The sequence below is a fragment of the Phoca vitulina genome, unplaced genomic scaffold, assembly GCF_004348235.1.
Source record: "Phoca vitulina isolate PV1807 unplaced genomic scaffold, GSC_HSeal_1.0 scaffold15, whole genome shotgun sequence".
In the NCBI taxonomy this organism is placed as follows: Eukaryota; Metazoa; Chordata; class Mammalia; order Carnivora; family Phocidae; genus Phoca; species Phoca vitulina.
Window position 1 is genome coordinate 12,624,907 of NW_022589718.1, and position 19,818 is coordinate 12,644,724.

The window sequence follows — 19,818 nt, forward strand, 5'->3', positions numbered from 1 at the left end:
AGGAATGATTTAATCATAGGCTTCAATGGTGCAGCACCTACACATTCAGAGAATTCTAACTGTTCCATCTGCTTCTAAATTTGGGTCATGTTGCTAATTCTAACTTTGTACTGCATAGTATCATGCTTCATTCATGCTTTATTCATTTGTTCACTCATTTCAAGTGGTTATCGTTCACAGTATTCAATTAGTGTCTATATATGCTGTCTTTGGGAAAGGGCTGCGGAGGGAGGAATGGAAAGAATCAACATGTCTCATGGATATCACAGTACCTTTTACTTGAATTTTACAGAATTTTAAGACTGATATAGAGCTTTCTGCCTCGCTGCTCTTTCTGAGACTCACTTTGTCTGATTCTCTCCAAATGGGAATCCTTATGCCAAGTGGTTTAATGATTTCTTTGCTATTTTTAAACTTACTGAAATCATATGGTGTGAAGCTGCAACAGTTGTCCCAGCGTAATCGCAACTGGAAAGAGGAGAAGAGCACGGAGAACAGTAAGGAAAATGAGAGTCCTACAACCACCAGGTGGCATTTCTCACCACTTAGGTAATCAACAGGATTCATGAAAACACTAGGGGGAAAAGGTTTTCTCAGCCATTGCTTGACAAACACCCTGTGCTATACTGAGTCATTGCAAGAAATGAAAATGATCCAATAAAGTCCACAGCCAGACATAATAAAAGATTTAATTCACCACTGAAAAGTGTTTAAAAGCTGCATAAAATATTTAAAACTCCTCTAACACAATCCTTTTAGAATCAAAGGCCTCGGAAAGGATTACAGAAGGCAATCCTCCTATTTTCCAAAAGCTTACTTTAAAACCATTTCTTTTTAAAGATTTTATTTATGTATTCGACAGATAGATACAGAGAGAGCACAAGTAGGCAGAGTGGCAGGCAGAGGGAGAGGGAGAAGCAGGCTCTCCGCTGAGCAGGGAGCCAGACGTGGGGCTCGATCCCAGGACCCCAGGATCATGACCTGAGCCGAAGGCAGCTGCTTAACCGACTGAGCCACCCAGGCGCCCCTAAAACCATTCTAAATTAATGGAAGCAGTCCTCGAGGCACACTGAGCCTCCTGACTTTCACCATACAAATATCTTGTTCCTCTATTACGTGTACTATTAACACTGTTAACCTTTCTTTATTATTTGTACTGTTCCACACACCATTTACTGTTTGATACCATTGCTTCTACTTCTATAGGTATGGATCTAAATTCCTTTACTGCACCATGAGCTACTTCAGGGCAGAAACGATGTTTTATACTTCTTTCACATCACTTGCCTGAAACCAGCACGGTGCCCCACTGTGAAGCTACAGCCAACTCCACCACTCCCTGCGTGGGAAAGGGATGTCTCTGTTTCTCTGCTTTCTCACTGGAATTCGTTTATTCATTTACCCAAGTATTTATGGAGCACCCACTGTGTGCCCGGTCCTGTTCTAGATTATGACCAAAACCATCAAAAGCCTGTCCCCCACAGAGAATATCCTAGTGGGGACCCACAGACAATAGACAAAATATCATACAGTAAGTTAAACAGTGATAAGTGCTATTAAAAAAAAGCAAAGGAATATGAGGAATGTTGAATGTTGGAGGGAGAAATTAATTTGAAATTTTTAATATGGTGGCCCAGGAGGCCTAAATGAAAAAATAATATTTCAGCAAAGACTTGAGAGAAGTAGGGGATCACCCCATGTGAAAAGTATTCCGGGAGGAGCACCTGGGTGGCTCAGTTGGTTAAGCGTCCAACTCTTGGTTTCAGCTCAGGTCATGATCTCATGGGTCCTGAGACTGAGCCCCACGTTGTCGAGCTCCACACTCAGCAGGGAGTCTGCTTGAAGATTTTCTAACTCTGCCCCACCCCCTGACTTGCACGGGCACTCTCTCTCTCTCTCTCAAATAAATAAATAAATAATCTTTTTAAAAAATAAGTATTCAGGATGCCAGGGTGGCTCAGTTGGTTAAGCGTCTGCTTTTGGCTCAGGTCATGATCCCAGGGTCCTGGGTTCAAGCCCCGCATCGGGCTCCCTGCTCCGTGGAAAGCCTGCTTCTCCCTCTCCGATTCCCCCTGCTTATGTTCCCTCTCTCGCTGTGTCTCTCTCCATCAAGTAAATAAATAAAATCTTTAAAAAAAAAAAAATAGTGATAATACCAAATGCTAGCAAGGAGGCAGAGAAACTGGATCACTCACACATTGCTGGTATCAGCTAAGGGTGGGGATATAAATTTGGGAGCTGTCAACATATGGATGGCATTCAAACCGTACGTTAGATGAAATGACCAGGGACTTAAGTGCAGATAGGAAAGAGAGTAGGTCCAAAGACTAAGGTTTCTGGCATGCCAATGTTAAAAGTGTGGGGGATAAGATGACACAAGCAGAGGAATCTCAGAATGAAGAGACAGGAAGGAGGGAAGAGAAGCAAGAGAATGTGCTATCCTAGTGAAGAACTGTCTCAAAAAGGTAATGGAGATATTAATCTTGCTGGCTTGTTGTGAGGCTTAACCAAGATGAAAGCATTAACCCAGGGCCAGTCACATAGATGGCGTTCAATTCAGTCTAGTTTCTCTTTCAGTATATGCTTGCTAATTGGTACAATTAAGTTTTTTTTGTTGTTTCATTTTAATGTATGCTCTAACCAGATCTTTATGAGAAGAGCTAACAAAAAGAAACTCTCAATTTTGCTACTTATAAGTATAATTAATATGCAATGGAAATGAACTAGACAATTTACCAAGAGAATAACAAACAATCTCTAATGCTTTTTCTTAGTTTACTCGTAAACTGTTAAATCTTGGGCTCAGAGGACATGATAGCTTCACTACTACGAGGAAAACCTAAACATAAATCAACCTTGTTTATTCATTCAAAATTAATACAGTAGACTAGAGAACCCAAATATACCCAAATGATTTTTAACAAAGTGTCAAAAGCAATTCAACAGAAGGGGAAATGGCTTGGAGCAATTGGACATCAACAGGCAAAAAAAAAAAAGGACCTCAATCTAAACCTCACACCTTACACAAAATTTAATTCAAAATGAATCATGGACTTAAATGTAAACAAATGTAAAACTATTAAAATTTTAGGGAAAAATCATAAGAGGAAATCTTCAGGATCTAGGGTTAGGTGAAGAGCACAATAAAAGAAAAAACTGATAAACTGGACTTCATCAAAATTAAAAATGCTTGCTATGTGAAAGACACTGTGAAGACAATGAAAAGGCAGCTATAAATTGAAAACTATTTATGAACCACATATCTGACCAAGGATTCATATTTATAATAAAACACTTTCAACAGTTTAAAAGAAAATTCCAATTAGATCAGGCATTTCACAAAAGAGGCAATTAGTACAAGAAAAGATGTCATCATCAGCCATTAAAGAAATGGCCCAGTCAGTTAAGCATCAGCTATCGACTTTGGCTCAGGTCGTGATCTCAGGGTTGTGGGATCAAGCCCTGTGTAGGGCTCCGTGCTCAACAGGGAATCTGCTTGGGATTCTTTCCCTCTGCCCCCTCACCCCACTCATGCTCGCTCGCTCTCTCTTCTCTTTCAAATAAATAAGTCTTTTTAAAAAAAAAAGAACTGTAGGGGCGCCTGGTTGGCTCAGTCGTTAAGCGTCTGCCTTCAGCTCAGGTCATGATCACGGGGGCCTGGGATCGAGCCCCGCATCGGGCTCCCTGCTCTGCAGGAAGCCTGATTCTCCCTCTCCCACTCCCCCTGCTTGTGTTCCTGCTCTCGCTATCTCTCTCTCTGTCAAATAAATAAATAAAATCTTAAAAAAAAAAAAAGAACTGTAAAGACCATACCAATGTCATATTCCTAGTTTTGATATTATACTACAGTTATACAAGATATTACCATTAGGGAAACTGAAAGGTACATAGAATCTCTCTGTACATTTTTTTTACAACTGCCCGTGACTCCATAATTTTTCAAAAAATAAAATGGTTGCCATTATTGTAAATTCTCAAGCTGTTCATATAAAACACGCCACTCATGTAGAAATCTGCTATTCTTTATAATTAGGGAAGAAAGTGGAATTTTAGTACTAGAAACTTTACTAAAATCTCTCTGGAATAGTTCCTTTTTCAGGTTTTCAATATGATGCAAGAAGAGGTGACTATGCTTTCACAGCATCCTAGAGTAAAAGGACGCATGCGTAAGAGCTCATTGAGAAGGCATGGGACCTAAACATGGCTCTAAAGTCATGTCTGCGTTCTACGGGTCAAATCTGGTCCATAGCCTGTTTTGCCCACAAGCAAACAGTTTTTACATTTTTAAAGGGTTGTGAAGAAAAAAACAAAGAAAAATGTGCCAGAGACCATATGTGGCCCATAAAGCCTAAAATATTTATTATCTGGTTCTTTCAGAAAAAGTTTGCCAACCCCTACTGTACAGTATTCCTCAGAAAATTACATGCTAACCTTAGAAGAAAGCCAAAGTTAGAATTTCTTCTACACCTTTCCCCTGTTTTCACTATCCATTTGCCCTTTCATAGAGAAGTCTTCAGCCTTCTGGCAATTCCCCAATCCTGGACTCTCTCCTTTGATATGAATGTCATTTCAAGATATTGCACTTGGCAAGCTTACCGATGGGAGTAATGCCTTTAGGGAGCCCAAAGTCCGGAATGAAATTCTAAAATCATGTCCCCATTCAGAAATACAGTGAGCCTCATCCACAGCAATAAGTGTGATACCTACGAAAGTGAAAAATATAAAAACAGGGAAAATAAAGTTCAAAAAGAAGCCATAAATTCATCTAAATCAATATCACCTTCACTTAGAATATATAAATATTACAGAAAGGAGAAAAAAAATTCAAATCAAAGTATTTGGTTCATATAAAAATATAAGCATAAATGACATCAGGCAACACCAAAAATCATTATGAGAATACAGGATGGGACATACATGGGTAAAGGCATATGGATAAAAGAAGGAAACATTTATATATTATTCAAACAACATTATTTATTAGATTTCACAGCTTTCATCATTATTCCTCAGAGAAATGAATTACTTACTATTACTTTGCCCTCAAAACTATCACTCATGAACCATTTGCAATGATAATGCCTTAAAAAAGAAGAGCTGGGGTTTTTTTTCTCTTTGGTAATACTTCCAATTTTATCTCATCGATTAGCTACCAAAAGCGATTAAAGAGCACACTCTACTGAGATGAAGTCATTATCGTTGTCCATGACCAATCACATATCAGACCGCAGAGAGTTCCCCTGGAATGTCAATACTGGAAGACAGGATGATATCCACGTTTTTTAATGTAAAATGGTAAGAACTAAATCTCGGTATGTACAATGTAGGTAAGAAGGAATATAATTCGTTCTTTCTTCCCCTAGCAACCCCTTTACTCTGCCCCCACACCACACACCCACACTGAAACAGAATCAATGGTGTGTAGTAATGCATTTCAGAAAAGGGCTTTATTGTATAACCACCCATTAAAATGTCTTCAGATACTTCAAAGTAATGATAGTAGTGCCTTTGCCCTCCATTACCAACTTAATACTTATGACAAAAATAATTTTTTCCATCAGTGGAGATGATCATTACTTGATACTTACTTGAGTATTAATGATTTTCTGCCATTAGGGGGGTGACTACAAATATGTGCTCTAGAGTCAGACTACCTGGATGCAGAACCAGGATCCACCACTAACGTTTGTATTACCTTAAGCAAGTTACTTAAGCTTCGAGTGTCACCACAAATAAAAGGTAGACATAGTAGTACCTAACATTTTTTAGTCACTCTGAAGATTAAGTCAGATCATTCACATAAAATACTAAGATAGGACCTGGCATAAAAGGCAGCTCAATAAAAACAAAACAAAACACCAAAATATTACTATTACAGTTATTAAAGGCCCACTATGATCCAAACACTTTCCTAGGAAAAGAGTAATGAGATGTACTCTGGGGGCGCCTGCGTGGCTCAGTTGTTGGGCGTCTGCCTTCGGCTCAGGTCGTGATTCTAAGGTCCTGGGATTGGGCCCCACATCGGGCTCCCTCCTCGGCAGGAAGCCTGCTTCTCCCTCTCCCACTCCCCCTGCTTGTGTTCCCTCTCTCGCTGTGTCCCTCTGTGTCAAATAAATAAATAAAATCTTTAAAAAAAAAAAAAGATGTACTCTGTAACCTTGAGAAGCTCACAGCTCTAAAAGAGAAGACAGACGAGCAAATAAACTACAATTCACTGAGATTACCAAATACAATAGAGATGAAAAAGAAAGCAAAAAAATAAACCTACTAAATATGAATACAGGTTGATTAGCATCAAAATTCTCTGGCCGCTGTTGCATAGCTGGGAAAAATTCAATGTTACCACTAATTTTGGCTTTAGAAACTAAATGACCCAAATTTTAAATTAAATAGGTTAAAACAAACATGATGGCTCATCTTTTATTTTAAAACCTTCCTTAAAATTACAGGTTTAACTAACTACCTCTTAGTGGAGCTGAACTTTGTCCCTTACCATCAGTTTACCAAGCTTTTGCTAACTTTCATTTTAAATTTGCAAGTCCAAGTGTCTGCCCAAGTCCTATACATATTTCATTCTGGCATATCTGTCACTCAAGCCCTATTTCTAAAGTCAAAAGACAATTATAAGTGTGCTTGGTTGTAAGGAGTCTCCATATAAAATTATGTTTGCTGCTTCTGTTATACACTCATACTACTTAAAGAATGTAACATAAAAAGCATAAATCTGATTAGCTAAATGTCAGACTACCGCACAAACAGAACTCTTGAGGAGATTCATTTTGCAAGCATTTTACAATTTCCTACAAACAAAAGCCAAAGAAAAATACTTCAAAAAGAATTTATCCCTTTTTGTTCAACATTGAGAGTCAACCAAAAAGAGCCTGTTCATCCATTCCATGCAGAGTATTCTGTTCTACTGATTGCAGTAGTATTCATAATTTAATCCATTATAAAAAATAAAAACAGAGAATTAGAACTAGCTGTTAAAGGATTTAAGTAAATACTTAAACTAATAATTAATTAACTCCACCCCAGAAACAAAGCAAATACTAAAATGGAATAAAACATATCCAGCTCACCATGGACACAGATCCTAGCTTTTGTTATAAAACCATAAAATTTATCTATCTGGGTATTTAGGCCTCATTTAAGTGAAATATCCTTAAGAATTCCATAGAGTCTGGGGCGCCTGGGTGGCTCAGTCGTTAAGCATCTGCCTTCGGCTCAGGTCATGATCCCAGGGTCCTGGGATCGAGCCCCACATTGGGCTACCCACTTGGCAGGAAGCCTGCTTCTCCCTCTCCCACTCCCCCTGCTTGTGTTCCCTGTCTCTCTGTCAAATAAAAAAAAAAGAATTCTATACAGTCTAATAGGAGACACACCAAATTTTGCCTTCCATTAAAGGCAAAAATACAATATGCCAATAAGGGATAAGAAATTGGTAATACAGCACTGATTATGTATTTTTTTAAAAGATTATTTATTTATTTATTTGTCAGAGAGAGAGAGCACAAGCAGGGGGAGCAGCAGGAGAGGGAGAGAGAGAAGCAGGCCCCCTGCTGAGCAAGGAGCCCGATGCGGGACTCGATCCCAGGACCCCAGGATCATGACCCTAGCCGAAGGCAGATGCTTAACTGACTGAGCCACCCAGGTGCCTCTGATAATGTATTTAATCAAATGTATAACTTCCTCCCTCGTTCTTTTGTTCATGAACATTTAATACATACTAAAAAGAAACAAATTTGTTTTCATTATATTGTTAACAAAAATTAAAGAGAGCATGGGTATTAAAGAGAGCACGTACTGAATGGAGCACTGGGTATTATATGCAAACAATGAATCATGGAACACTGTATCAACAACTAATGATGTATGGTGATTAACATAACATAATAAAATTTAAAAAAATTATTAAATGCATTCCTAGAGTTATATGCTACTAACCAACCATTGAATGAGATGTTGCCATGTTGAAAATTTACCTATCCAGAATTATTTTAATATATAATTATATAATGAGATCATATAATATTAGGAAACTAAAACTGGTTGGGTCAACTGAATGAAGTAATAGTAGTTATGACTGCAACTCTTGGGTAGCTTATTCTAGCCATCAAGAGAGAAAAAAAAAACAAAAATTTTTGAAGTACAAAAAAATGGGCACCAGCTATTGACTAATTCTGTATTTACATTTTCTAGGAAATAAGCTCTGACTTACTATCTAACTTTTTAAAATCATACTCACTGGTGGCAAATAATCAAAGGTACTATGGTTTCCAACCCTAACTACACATCAGAATCACTCATGAAAGACTACAGGTGCCAGGAGCTCACCCCAGGCATGTTGAAGCAGAATTTTCAAGTTTGGAGGATACTACATTTTTCTAAAGTTGGAAAAGTGATTCTCATGAACAAGGGTGGAGAACCACTATTGTGATTTAATTTAGATTCTGAATATGAAAACAAGGAAATTAACATTTCATAGAATCTAAGATTCAACATTTGTTCAATAATGCATTTAAATCCCTACTATGTGCCAGGTACTGCACTAGGGCATTTTTTTCCCAAAAAAGTTTATAGTCTAGGGGAAGAAAAGAGATATATAAACAGGCAATTATAATACAGGAGCCTAATTTCTATGGCAGAAGGAATTATAGGTACTAGGGGATAAGACTGGAAAGATACCAAGTTGGAAAGTCAGGGACTTCCTGAAGGAAATACTGTTTGAAATCAACTTTAACAGAAGTGAAATCCAATATCCATCCATGTATTTAACTTTAAAGGATAATTCAATTAAATAAGTACTTATAAAAAGAGCCTATCATAACACTTACCAATACTGGCCTGAAGTTGCTGGAGTAGGCTCAAGTTACCTGAACAGAATTCTGGAGTTATGTATACAATCCGATATTTGCCTCTGTAAAAATAAACAAACAAAAAGAGAAATAGGAAAGGAAATGTGCTACACTAAAGAAAACAATCATCCACTGAACTACAGCTTAAAACCATAACACCTGACAAATTTTTAAATAAACTAAAAACTAAACAAATGTTATATGTGTGTATATATATCCACATATATTAGTCCTTTGATCCCACTTTAACACAGTAAAATAAAAAGTGGCAAAGAGTACTCAGGGAGTACTCAGCATTAAGGTGATATTAGAAGCCAGGTTCTGATTTCCAAAAGTCCAGCCCCAAAACTGTAGTGTTTGAGTTAAATGATCAAGTCTATGGTAAGCTTTTTATGTGCTAGCAATCCACCCATATACTACCCTCCTTCTTGGAAAACTACACCCCATTACCCTACCATCGACTCCCTCCCCATGATTAAGCCCACAGCGCCCATGTTTCTCCTACGTATTTTGCTCTCTTGCCTAAATATATCTTCTTGGGCCAGGGTTAGCCACTGTATCAATGTCAAATCAATCAGTCTCTGTCCTAGAATTTAGGGGTCTGACCAAGAAACAACCAGTCTCTGCCAATGGCAAGACCTGTAATATGTGAATAAAGGAGCTGCAGAGCAGTCTTCTCTATCTTGTGACTAGAAAAGCAGAAAATGCTCATCTCCTCAGAAGAACGAGGAAGACACACAGAGGCTATAAATAAAAGAAAGCATTACTGGGGGTGCCTGGGTGGCTCAGTCGTTAAGCGTCTGCCTTCGGCTCAGGTCATGATCCCAGGGTCCCGGGATTGAGCCCCGCATCGGGCTCCCTACTCCGCGGGAAGCCTGCTTCTCCCTCTCCCACTCCCCCTGCTTGTGTTCCTGCTCTCGCTTTGTCTCTCTCTGTCAAATACATAAATAAAATCTTCAAAAAAAATAAAAAGGCATTATTGTATTCTTGATACCCAATTCCAAGTCTCTTCCTAAGGGGTGGCTAACTTGTGTTCAGTGTGATCCACGAGACATTCCTACATCCTTAATATAAAATTCAGTATTTGCCTAAGCTAGCTTGACTTTCTTCTATTCTGGGCAGATAGAATCTTAACTAAGACAATGTTTGTAATAGAGGTTAAGTCTAGGGCATTTAAAATATATAGTCTCCTTTTCATTCTACCAAGTGAAAACATAAAGTTAAGTAGAATGAAAATGAATTTCCCTTATAAAAAGACTTTTCTTTTGATGTAAAAAAATATTTCATCTACTGTGTGCTAGGCATGGTGCTTTCATTAGGAATTAGGAACAAAACAGATATGCTTTTAATCTCATGAAATTAATTCAATATTCTAATTCACACAGCAAAACAGTATAAATAACAAGCTCTGATGTCAGACTGCCCAAGGTTTGAGTCTCAATTCTACTTCTTACAAGCTAAATGATCTTATAGCCAAGTACTAACTTTAGTGTGCCTCAGTTTTTTCAGCGTAATATAGTAATAATAATTATAAGGACAGCTAATTCAACAGATAATCTAGATTGAAGATAAATCCAATCAAATTCCAGCTGGCATTTGAGTAGAAAAGGTAATTTTGAAATATGTTTGGAAATACAAAGGACCTAGAATAGACAAAACACTTTGAAAAACAAGAACAAAATTGGAAGACTTGCACTACCTGATTTCAAGGCTTATTATAAAGCTACAGTAATCAAGACACCAACCCAGATGGGCAAACAGATTGATAGAACAGAGAACACAGAGTGGAGCAATAGGCCCATAAATATGTAGTCATTTTCTTTTTGACAAAGGTACAAAGGCAATTCAGTGGAGAAAGAATAGTATCTTCAACAAATGGAGGTAGAACAATTGGATAACTTTATGAGAAAAATAAATTGTAATCAATAACTAGTACAATACACAAGATTTACATTAAATGGGTTGTAGGCCTAAATGTAAACCTTAAAACTGTAACACTTTTAGGAGAAAAAAATAAAGGAAAGTCTTTGTGACCCTGAGTTAGGCAAAGGTTTCTTAGATTCCACACCAAAAGCAAAATCCATAAAAGAACAAACTGACAGACTGGACTTCAAAATAAACAACTGCTGCCCTTCAAAAGAACTGTTCAGAGAATGAAAAGAGAAGTCACAAACTAGAAGGAAATGTTTGCAAAGCATATACCAAATAAAGAATTTGTATTCAGAATATATAAATGACTATCAAAACTCAATAAGGGAAAAACAACAATAAAGAACAGGCAACAGATATGAATCGATACTTCCTCAAAGAAGAAGCCTCAAAGATGGCCAATAAGTATATGAGAAGATGCTCAACATCACTAGTCAGTAAGGGAATGCAAATTAAAAACACACTGAGATCCTATTAGAATGGCTAAAATCAAGACTGGCCATACCAAGGAATGGCAGAGAGGAGGAGGCACTGGAACTCTCAGACCCTGAGAGTGGGAATGTAAAATGGTACAATCACTCTCAGAAAGTCTGGCAGTTTCTTAAAAAGTCAACATAGAATAACCTATGACCCAGCAATTCCACTCACTGGCATATACACAAAAGCGTGAAAGCATATCTTCATATAAAAACTTACACTCAAACGTTCACAGTACAATTACTCCTAACAGCCCAGGAGTGGAAACAACCTAAATGTCCATCATTAGTGAATGGATAAACAAAATATGGTATGTCTGTTTCATCCATAAAAAGAAATCAAGTACGGACAACATTATGCTAAGTGGAAAAAGCCAGATACAAAAGGCCATATACTGTATAAGTCCATTTATATGAAATATCCAGAATAGGCAAATCATAGAGACAGAAAGCAGATTAGTGGTTTGAGGGGGCTTAGGGGGGACAGACACTGGGGAGTGACTGCTTAATGGATACAGAGGTTTTTTGGGGGTGAAGAAAATGTTCTGGAGTTAGATAGTGGTTGCACAACATTATGAATGTAATAAAAGCCACTGAACTGTACACATTTAAAATGGTTAAAATGATGACTATTATATAAATTTATCTCAATCAGACAAAAAAGTTAAATATATATTCACCACATGATCCAGTTATTCCACTCCTTGGTTTATACCAATGAAATGAAAACATATGTCCATACAAAGACGTGCATACAAATGTTCACAGCAGCTTTATTTGTAACAGCCCAAAACTGGCAACAATGCAAATGTCTTATCAACAGCTGAACAGATGAAAGGAACTGTGACATCTCCACATGATGTAATCTATTCAGCAATAAAAAAGGAATGAACTATTGATACATGTAACAAGATGGATGAAACTCAAAGTAATTATGCTGTGTGATTTAAACCAGACAAAACGAGAGCACATATTGTATGACTAATTCTGTTTATGTACAATTTTAGGAAACATAAGCTAATCTAGAATGACAGAAAACAGATTAGTAGTGACCTCGTGAGTGGGGTAAAGCAGGTAGGAAAAACTGAGGGGAATGGATTACAAAAGGTATAAGTAAACTTTGAGGATGATGGATCTGTGTTCATCATCTGGATTGTGGTGATGGTTTTGTGATGGTGTATATATGCCAAATTTACCAAATTAGATATATTTTAAGTATGTAAAACTTATTATACGTCAATTATACCTCAATAAAGGTGATTTAAAATGTTTAAAGAGAAAGAAAACATACATTCAAAAAAAAATTTATAGGAATGTTCATAGCAGCTTCATTAGTAATAGCCCTGCACTACAAACAGCTTAGGCAACTACTGATAAGGAAATTAAAAAAAACAAACTATGGTATTTTCATACAATGACGTATCACTCTGATATACTTAAAAAACTACAGATACATACAACATGAAGTATTCTCAAAACACTTTCCTGAATGAAAGAAGTCTTACACAAAAGTTCATATTGTATGAATCCATTTACATGAAGTTCTAGAACAGACAAAAGTATGATAGAAAAAAATTAGACAGTGGTCTGCTTTAAAATGGAGAAAGAAGGACAGACTGGGAAGGGACATTAAGGAACTTTCTGGAGTGACAGTAATACTCTGTATCTTGATAGAGGTTTGGGTGATACATTTGTATGCATTTATCAAAACTCAGTAAATACATGTGTATATATGTGTTTATTAATAAAATACATACATATGTTAATCTATATACACATATACATAATTTGTGTGTGTTTGAGATTTATTCTTAGGACTTATGCCATAATAGGACTGGTGGGGCAAGAGATCTAGAATCCAGTCCCTGCTGAGCCATTAATTCATTGAATGACTTTAGGCAAATTATTTTCTCTAGGCCTCAGTTTGCTCATCTGTAAAATGAGACAAAACTAGGTAGTTCTTGTTCAAAACCAAAATTTTACAACAATATGACTACAATGCTAACTTCACAGTCCAAGAACTAAAAATAATAGATTTCTTTAAGTTTGAAAGATTTTAAAATGAACAATTCTACAAATGTACTATAAAAACAAAGTACATTTTTTATTTTTTATTTTTTTTATTTTTTTTAAAGATTTTATTTATTTATTTGACAGAGAGAGGCACAGCGAGAGAGGGAATACAAGCAGGGGGAATGGGAGAGGGAGAAGCAGGCTTCCCGCGGAGCAGGGAGCCCAATGCGGGGCTCGATCCCAGGACCCTGGGATCATGACCTGAGCCGAAGGCAGACGCTTAACGACTGAGCCACCCAGGCGCCCCAAACAAAGTACATTTTTTAATCATGAACATTTCATCCACACATTAAATAAAAATTTTTATATAAATTTTTAAATAAATTATATATTTTTATATATAATTTTGTATAAAATTCTCTCACATACCATAGACACCCAACCACATAATCACAAATCATATAAATTACTCACGATTTAATATCTTCTAGGACATTTTTTGGTTGTGCTGATCCCAGAAAACAAGCTGGAATGTTGGACATTCTAGAAGAAGAAAAACAAATATTCTGGAGCCATGTACATACTACAAAGATCAACTTCATTCTTAACGACTAAGGAAATATAATGATGGACCAAGTCCCCTTCTTTGTAATCCTCACTCGTTTTGTAACTCACTAATTTGATAAACAAATTCCTTCAAAGGCCATATTAGAGAGCAGGTTGTTAGGGCATGTTTTTCAGAAAGATTGTAAGCTCAGGTTAAAGAGGTTTAAAATTTTTCTGTAACTAAAAATTACATACTTCCATGTATATACTTTATACCAAGCTAAAGAGCAAAGGTAACCAGAAGAGAAAAGAATTTTGAGATATGGATGTAAACTGGCTTAGAGTTTGCTGTTACAAAAATTTTTATTGGGACCATCTGGTAGCCTTGGATTATAGAGAACTCAAGAAAGAAGATAAGTCCTTCCACCAATTTATCACTAATAAAGATTGGGCAACATTCACAGAAATGTGTTCCTGGGAACTAGATTTTAACATACATGATAGATTACATGTTTCCTTCATGGAAGAAAAAAAAGGGTGATAATGTAGCAATGAAAACATTACTGGGGCACCTGGCTGGCTGAGTGGGGAGAGCCTGCGATTCTTCATCTCAGGGTTGTAAATTCAAGCCCCACATTGGGTGTAGAGATTACATAAAAGTGGAAGGAAGGGAGGGAGGGAGGAAGGGAGGAAGGGAGGGAGGGAGGGAGGGATGGAGGGAAGAAGAAAACATTACTTACTTAAGCTGGAGCACTTGGTCTTCCATCAAAGAAATAAGAGGAGAGATGACAAGGCCAATCCTGCCTGAATACACAGGTGGGTACTGGAAGCACAAACTCTTTCCATATCCTGGAAATAAAAATAATACACTGATAGAAATAAAAATAAAGCCTTGGTACTTTGATTTCTTCTTACAATGTACTTGTGTGAGATGAATGGTCCCTACTAACATGCTATCCTCCTAAGAGCTAATTCCTGCATAAATTTGAGCATCTAATCTCAGATCAGTCTCTTCTGTATTTTATATCATTTGTATTTGTATTTATATTTTGAAAGTGTAATAAAAGATCACGCATTTCAAAACCTTTAAGTTTTATATTTTAGAGGACTAAGTTATTGCTTACGTACAACTTACCAGTTGCCATCACAACAACATTATCTCTTCTTTCTTCCAAAACAGAATGAATCACCTTCCACTGAACCCTGGAGGGTAAAAAGCAAAAGGCTATTTTGTTTTACTAACAAGAAACCTAGGGGCGCCTGAGTGGCTCAGTTGGTAAGCGTCTGCCTTCGGCTCGGGTCATGATCCCAGGGTCCTGGGATAGAGCCCCACATCTGGTTCCCTGCTCAGCAGGAAGCCTGCTTTTCCCTCTCCCATTCCCCCTGCTTGCGTTCCCTCTCTCGCCATCTCTCTCTCTAATAAATAAATAAAACCTTTAAAAAAAAAATAAATAAGGACAGGTGGAAAAATGTTTCATTTTTTCACTACCTCTAACAATTATATTTCTGAAAGATTGCATTTATTTATTTAATTTTAGATTGTATTTATTTATTTTATTTTAGAGAGAGAGCGCATATGCACAAGCAGAGGGAGGGGCAGAGGGAGAGGGAAAGAATCTCAAGCACACTCCACATTGAGCATGGAGCCATCGAGGGGCTCGATTTCACCACCTGGAGATCACAACTGGAGCCAAAACCAAGAGTCAGAAGCTTAACAGACTGACCCACCCAGGTACCCCTCTAATAGAATTTCTTTTACATTTTTGAGCTTCAATATATATATAAATTTATTGATTAAAATAAATAAAAGAGGGGCACCTGGGTGACTCAGTCAGTTAAGCATCTAACTCTTGATTTCAGCTCAGGTCATGATCTCAGGGTTGTGAGATGGAGCCCCACATCGGGCTCTGCACTGGGCATGAAGCCTGCTTAAGATTCTCTCTCTCCCTCTCCCTCTGCCCCTCTCTGCACTTGTACGCGCGTGCGCAAACACAGACCCTCTCTCTCCCTCTCTCTCTCTCGCATGCATGCGCACATGCTCTCTCTCTCTCTCTCTCTCAAATAAATAAATAAATAAATAAATAAATAAATAAATAAAAGAAATGCTCCAGAGGCAAGGATTGCCTGAGAAGGGACATGAGGGAACTTTCTGGAGTGACTGTAATGTTCCATATTTGACTAAAGGGTTAGGCTACATGGGTGCATGCATGTACCCTTAAGATGTGCAAATGCATATTTAAGGTTTGACCATTTCCTTGTATGTAAATTTTACATCAAAAGAAATAAACCATAAATATTTAACTATAGTTAATGATTTATACATTGAAGTACTTAGGGAGACAAATAATGATGTCCAGTCTACCCTGAGATGCATTTTTTAATTTAGGTAGATTAAGGAATGGATAGAGAGGTAATAGATGGATATATGATAAAGCAAGTATACTAAAATGCTGAATATACAGGTATTCATAGTAAAAAAAATTCTTTCAGCTTTCCTATATCTTTGAAAATTTTTTTAATAAAATGTTGAGGGAAAAATCAATAGGAAAGGTGATCTTCTGATGTGCTGATAATGACCTATTTTTTTCTTATGTGAGTCCTGGTTACACAGGGTGCCTAGTTTGTAAAAATTCATTGATCTATACATTCATGTGCACTTTTCTGTATGTAGGACATAGTTTAATAAAAAAAAAATTTAAGATCAAAGAAAAGAAGAAAGAAATACTTCCCTGGTTTAAATTTTAAATTTGCAGAATAGGAAAAATCCAGTCTAGATTTTACATTCTTATTAGTTTTATTCAAAATTACTTGTTCCTTACCTCAGTTTTAGTCATCTCATTTTAATACTTAATAAATGTGCCCCTTTAGATATAAATACATTTGAATATATTAAAACTGATAAGATTATCACTGTTCTTCAAACCGTTACCTCATGAATTTCTATTACATCACCATGCTTTGGACAATAAGTTGTACAAAATAGACACACAGATACTTATTTAATGAAAAACAACTCAACATTAAATTAAGATTAATTTATTAATGTGTTTAAACTAGTGTCTACACAGAACTCTCTTTGGTAAAGGAAGCCATTTTCTCTTATAAAAACAATGTATAGATACAAATTTTAAATAAATATTATTTTAAAATATCTTTGTAGTCACTTACAGGAAATACAGTGCGGAATGTATAAACTACAGTGAAGTTGTACTATTACTATTAAACAGGTGGATTATTTGCTATTTTTCCTTTGTGAAGAAAATTGTGAATATGCAATTTAATTAACTGAGATTATACTCACGGCTTAAAACTGGAATGGCCAAAATAGATCTTGAGGGAATTAATTTGGCTTGCATTAGGTCCTGGTAATGAATGGTCTTAAAATAAAATAAAATGGTCATTTATGTTAAAATACAAGTGATGGGAAATAAAAATTTTATTTCATTGGCTTCTTTTAAAGAATATAGTGATAAGTACCAGAGGTTACTGTTTTCTGTCTTTTAAATCCAACTAACTTGGTCCTCTGGATACCAGTCATGATTTCAGTTACTTTGATTATTACCTAATACTAAGGATTAGAACTTTGTGATTCTACTACAAAATGGTTCACTATAAGAACCTTTGGTCAACATTATAAGAAAATGATGTTTTGGAATTTGCTATAGTTCCAAAACCTAACATTTAAACCCAACCATGGCAAGCGATATACCAATGTGAATTTCACCATAAAACCAACTTTCAATTAATAGTAATCAGAAGTTACATTACTATCACAAATAAAATCCACAAATAAAATTAAATCTTCATTTTAGTTACCACTCCACTAAATCCTTGACCACAATTCTAACTGCATAGCACAATGGAGTTACATTGATTTTACTCAACTGACTTTTATTTTCTACTCAGGTTGAACAGTTCATGAGTGGCCAAGACAGAGCAAAGTGAAGAATCAAGACCATTCATCTATAAACAAATGAAAATTCATTATTGTACTTCTCAGCTTTTAACAATTCTAAATAGAGAACTAAATTGATTTGGAGATGTTATGCCTTCATTTAATACAAGAAAACAAAGAGAATTAACATTTTCTTTAACATTCTCACATATTTTCCACCTACAATATGTATTTTAATTTTCCCACATTATAATATTGATGAATATAGCTCTAGGGGAGTGTTCTACTTTATGAGAAGACCCCATGGTTTGCCATAATGAATACTGTTACTTACACTTGAATAACATGAGGTTCATTTCATGGACTCCTTACTATAGTTGGCACACACAGTATGAAAATCAGTCCATTTTGCTATCTGAAACTGTGCCACTTGTTTCAAGGAATAAGCTCCTAAAGAACAGTCACAATGTATCTATGCCTTTAACAATAATGTTTAATATTAATGATATTAATTAATGATTATTAATGATTTTCTATTATTTTTACAAAACATAAAATTCAGAATGAAAGTTTCACATCACAAAGTGCGCCAAATAATACAATGCTTCTATACCTCTACTTTCATAAATAGTAAGATTGTGCTTTATAAAGACCAAACACCAAAGGATTTAATGACAAGTTTTTAGGACATCATTAATTACATGCCACAAACTCTTTGCCTCCAAATTGTTTAAAAACTGGACCCTAAATTAGAGTCAGCAGTAGGTATCAGAGGTGAGTCCTTTCAAACACGTTACAGTGCTTACCTGCATCATCTTCTTCTTCTTCTTCAATAGCTTCAATCTCATCTTCATCATCTTCAAAAGGAACATCCAGATTTCTTTCCATTTTTATGCATTTTGGATGAACTGGATCTGCCGTGCCAGTATTTAGATTTTCTAAAGACTGAAAGTTTAAAAGAAATCTTAAAAGCAAAACCATTGACAGTGTCGTATCTTTTTCACCAAACACAAAAGAAGTATTATTAACAGAACCTACAATTTTGTTCAAAGCTGGCAGATGTGCAACCAATACCACAAAAGAACATGTGTGCTCTAGTTTAAACATGTGCTCAAGAATGGTTTCTAAGGCACAAGGCCAAAGATGGAATACTTCCAGCATAAACAGTGTTTGTTAATAGCATATCATGAACTGCCCGTGGGGAAAGTTATCAAAATTTTGAATAAAATTTGAATTTAAAACTTTTTTCCTTTATCATACGTCAGTGTTTTCAATTGCCAAGAGGTAAATGTGGGTTTTACTGTTATTTTTGTAATGAGTTTCTCCATATCATGTGTCAGCATAAGATTTAAATAGTAAACAAGCAACGAATGTGTTTTTTGTGAATTATGTGAATTTGTTTACGTGAATTATGAAAACAATAAAAGATTCAAATAATTTTAGGAATGGATTATTACAAATGTGAATAAAGTTGCTCTTTACTTTGGCTTGATGATATTGGATTTTTTCCCCTAAATGAAGATTATCTATTTAAAGAACGTTAGTATATTTCAAAATTGTTTCATCTGCATAGTTTTTTACTCAAAAGAGACAGGAAGAATTATTAAACCACAGTTCTCATTTTCTTTTTATTAAACCTTCCATTTAATAAACTTGACTTTATGGTTTTCTAAAAAGTGTATTCATTTCAGGCCTAGAAAAGAAAAAGAGTGATTCTGTTCCTGATTCTTTATTCAAGTCAACAAATATACTTAGAAAAGCATTTTGAAAATAAAGTTCTCTCATATGGGCATCCAGATTGCCTTCTAAGAGGTTCAATATACAATGTAAGTTTGTGGAAGTCTGCAAGTGTCCTATAAATGTGCTACTTGAACAGCACTCCTCAGAGAAATGGCTAATCGATGAAGGAATATGATTTAGTATTTATGTCCTATTATTACTATTAGCTAATATTTATTAAATACTTAAGAAATACCAGGCTCTGTACTAAGCTCTTCACAAATAACACCTTAAATAATAACAGCTGTTAACTGAGTATCAAAAGGACTAAGAAACTTGCCCAAAGTCACACAGCAAATAAATGGAGACGCTGGGATATGAACCC

General features: G+C 36.0%; 1 protein-coding gene across 7 annotated transcripts in view; it reads right to left on the reverse strand.

The window, feature by feature from the left end:
* WRN (WRN RecQ like helicase) overlaps positions 1 to 19,818 on the reverse strand; it is a 155,426-nt gene that overhangs the window by 73,595 nt on the left and 62,013 nt on the right. For all 7 annotated transcript variants that reach the window (XM_032413453.1, XM_032413455.1, XM_032413451.1 and 4 more), the window contains 7 exons: positions 18,521 to 18,659; positions 17,121 to 17,196; positions 14,955 to 15,022; positions 14,560 to 14,668; positions 13,748 to 13,816; positions 8,835 to 8,917; positions 4,597 to 4,703 (listed from right to left, as the gene is read on the reverse strand). In XM_032413453.1, the coding sequence (XP_032269344.1) occupies positions 4,597 to 4,703; positions 8,835 to 8,917; positions 13,748 to 13,816; positions 14,560 to 14,668; positions 14,955 to 15,022; positions 17,121 to 17,196; positions 18,521 to 18,659 (651 nt within the window). The remainder of the gene's footprint in view (positions 1 to 4,596; positions 4,704 to 8,834; positions 8,918 to 13,747; positions 13,817 to 14,559; positions 14,669 to 14,954; positions 15,023 to 17,120; positions 17,197 to 18,520; positions 18,660 to 19,818) is intronic.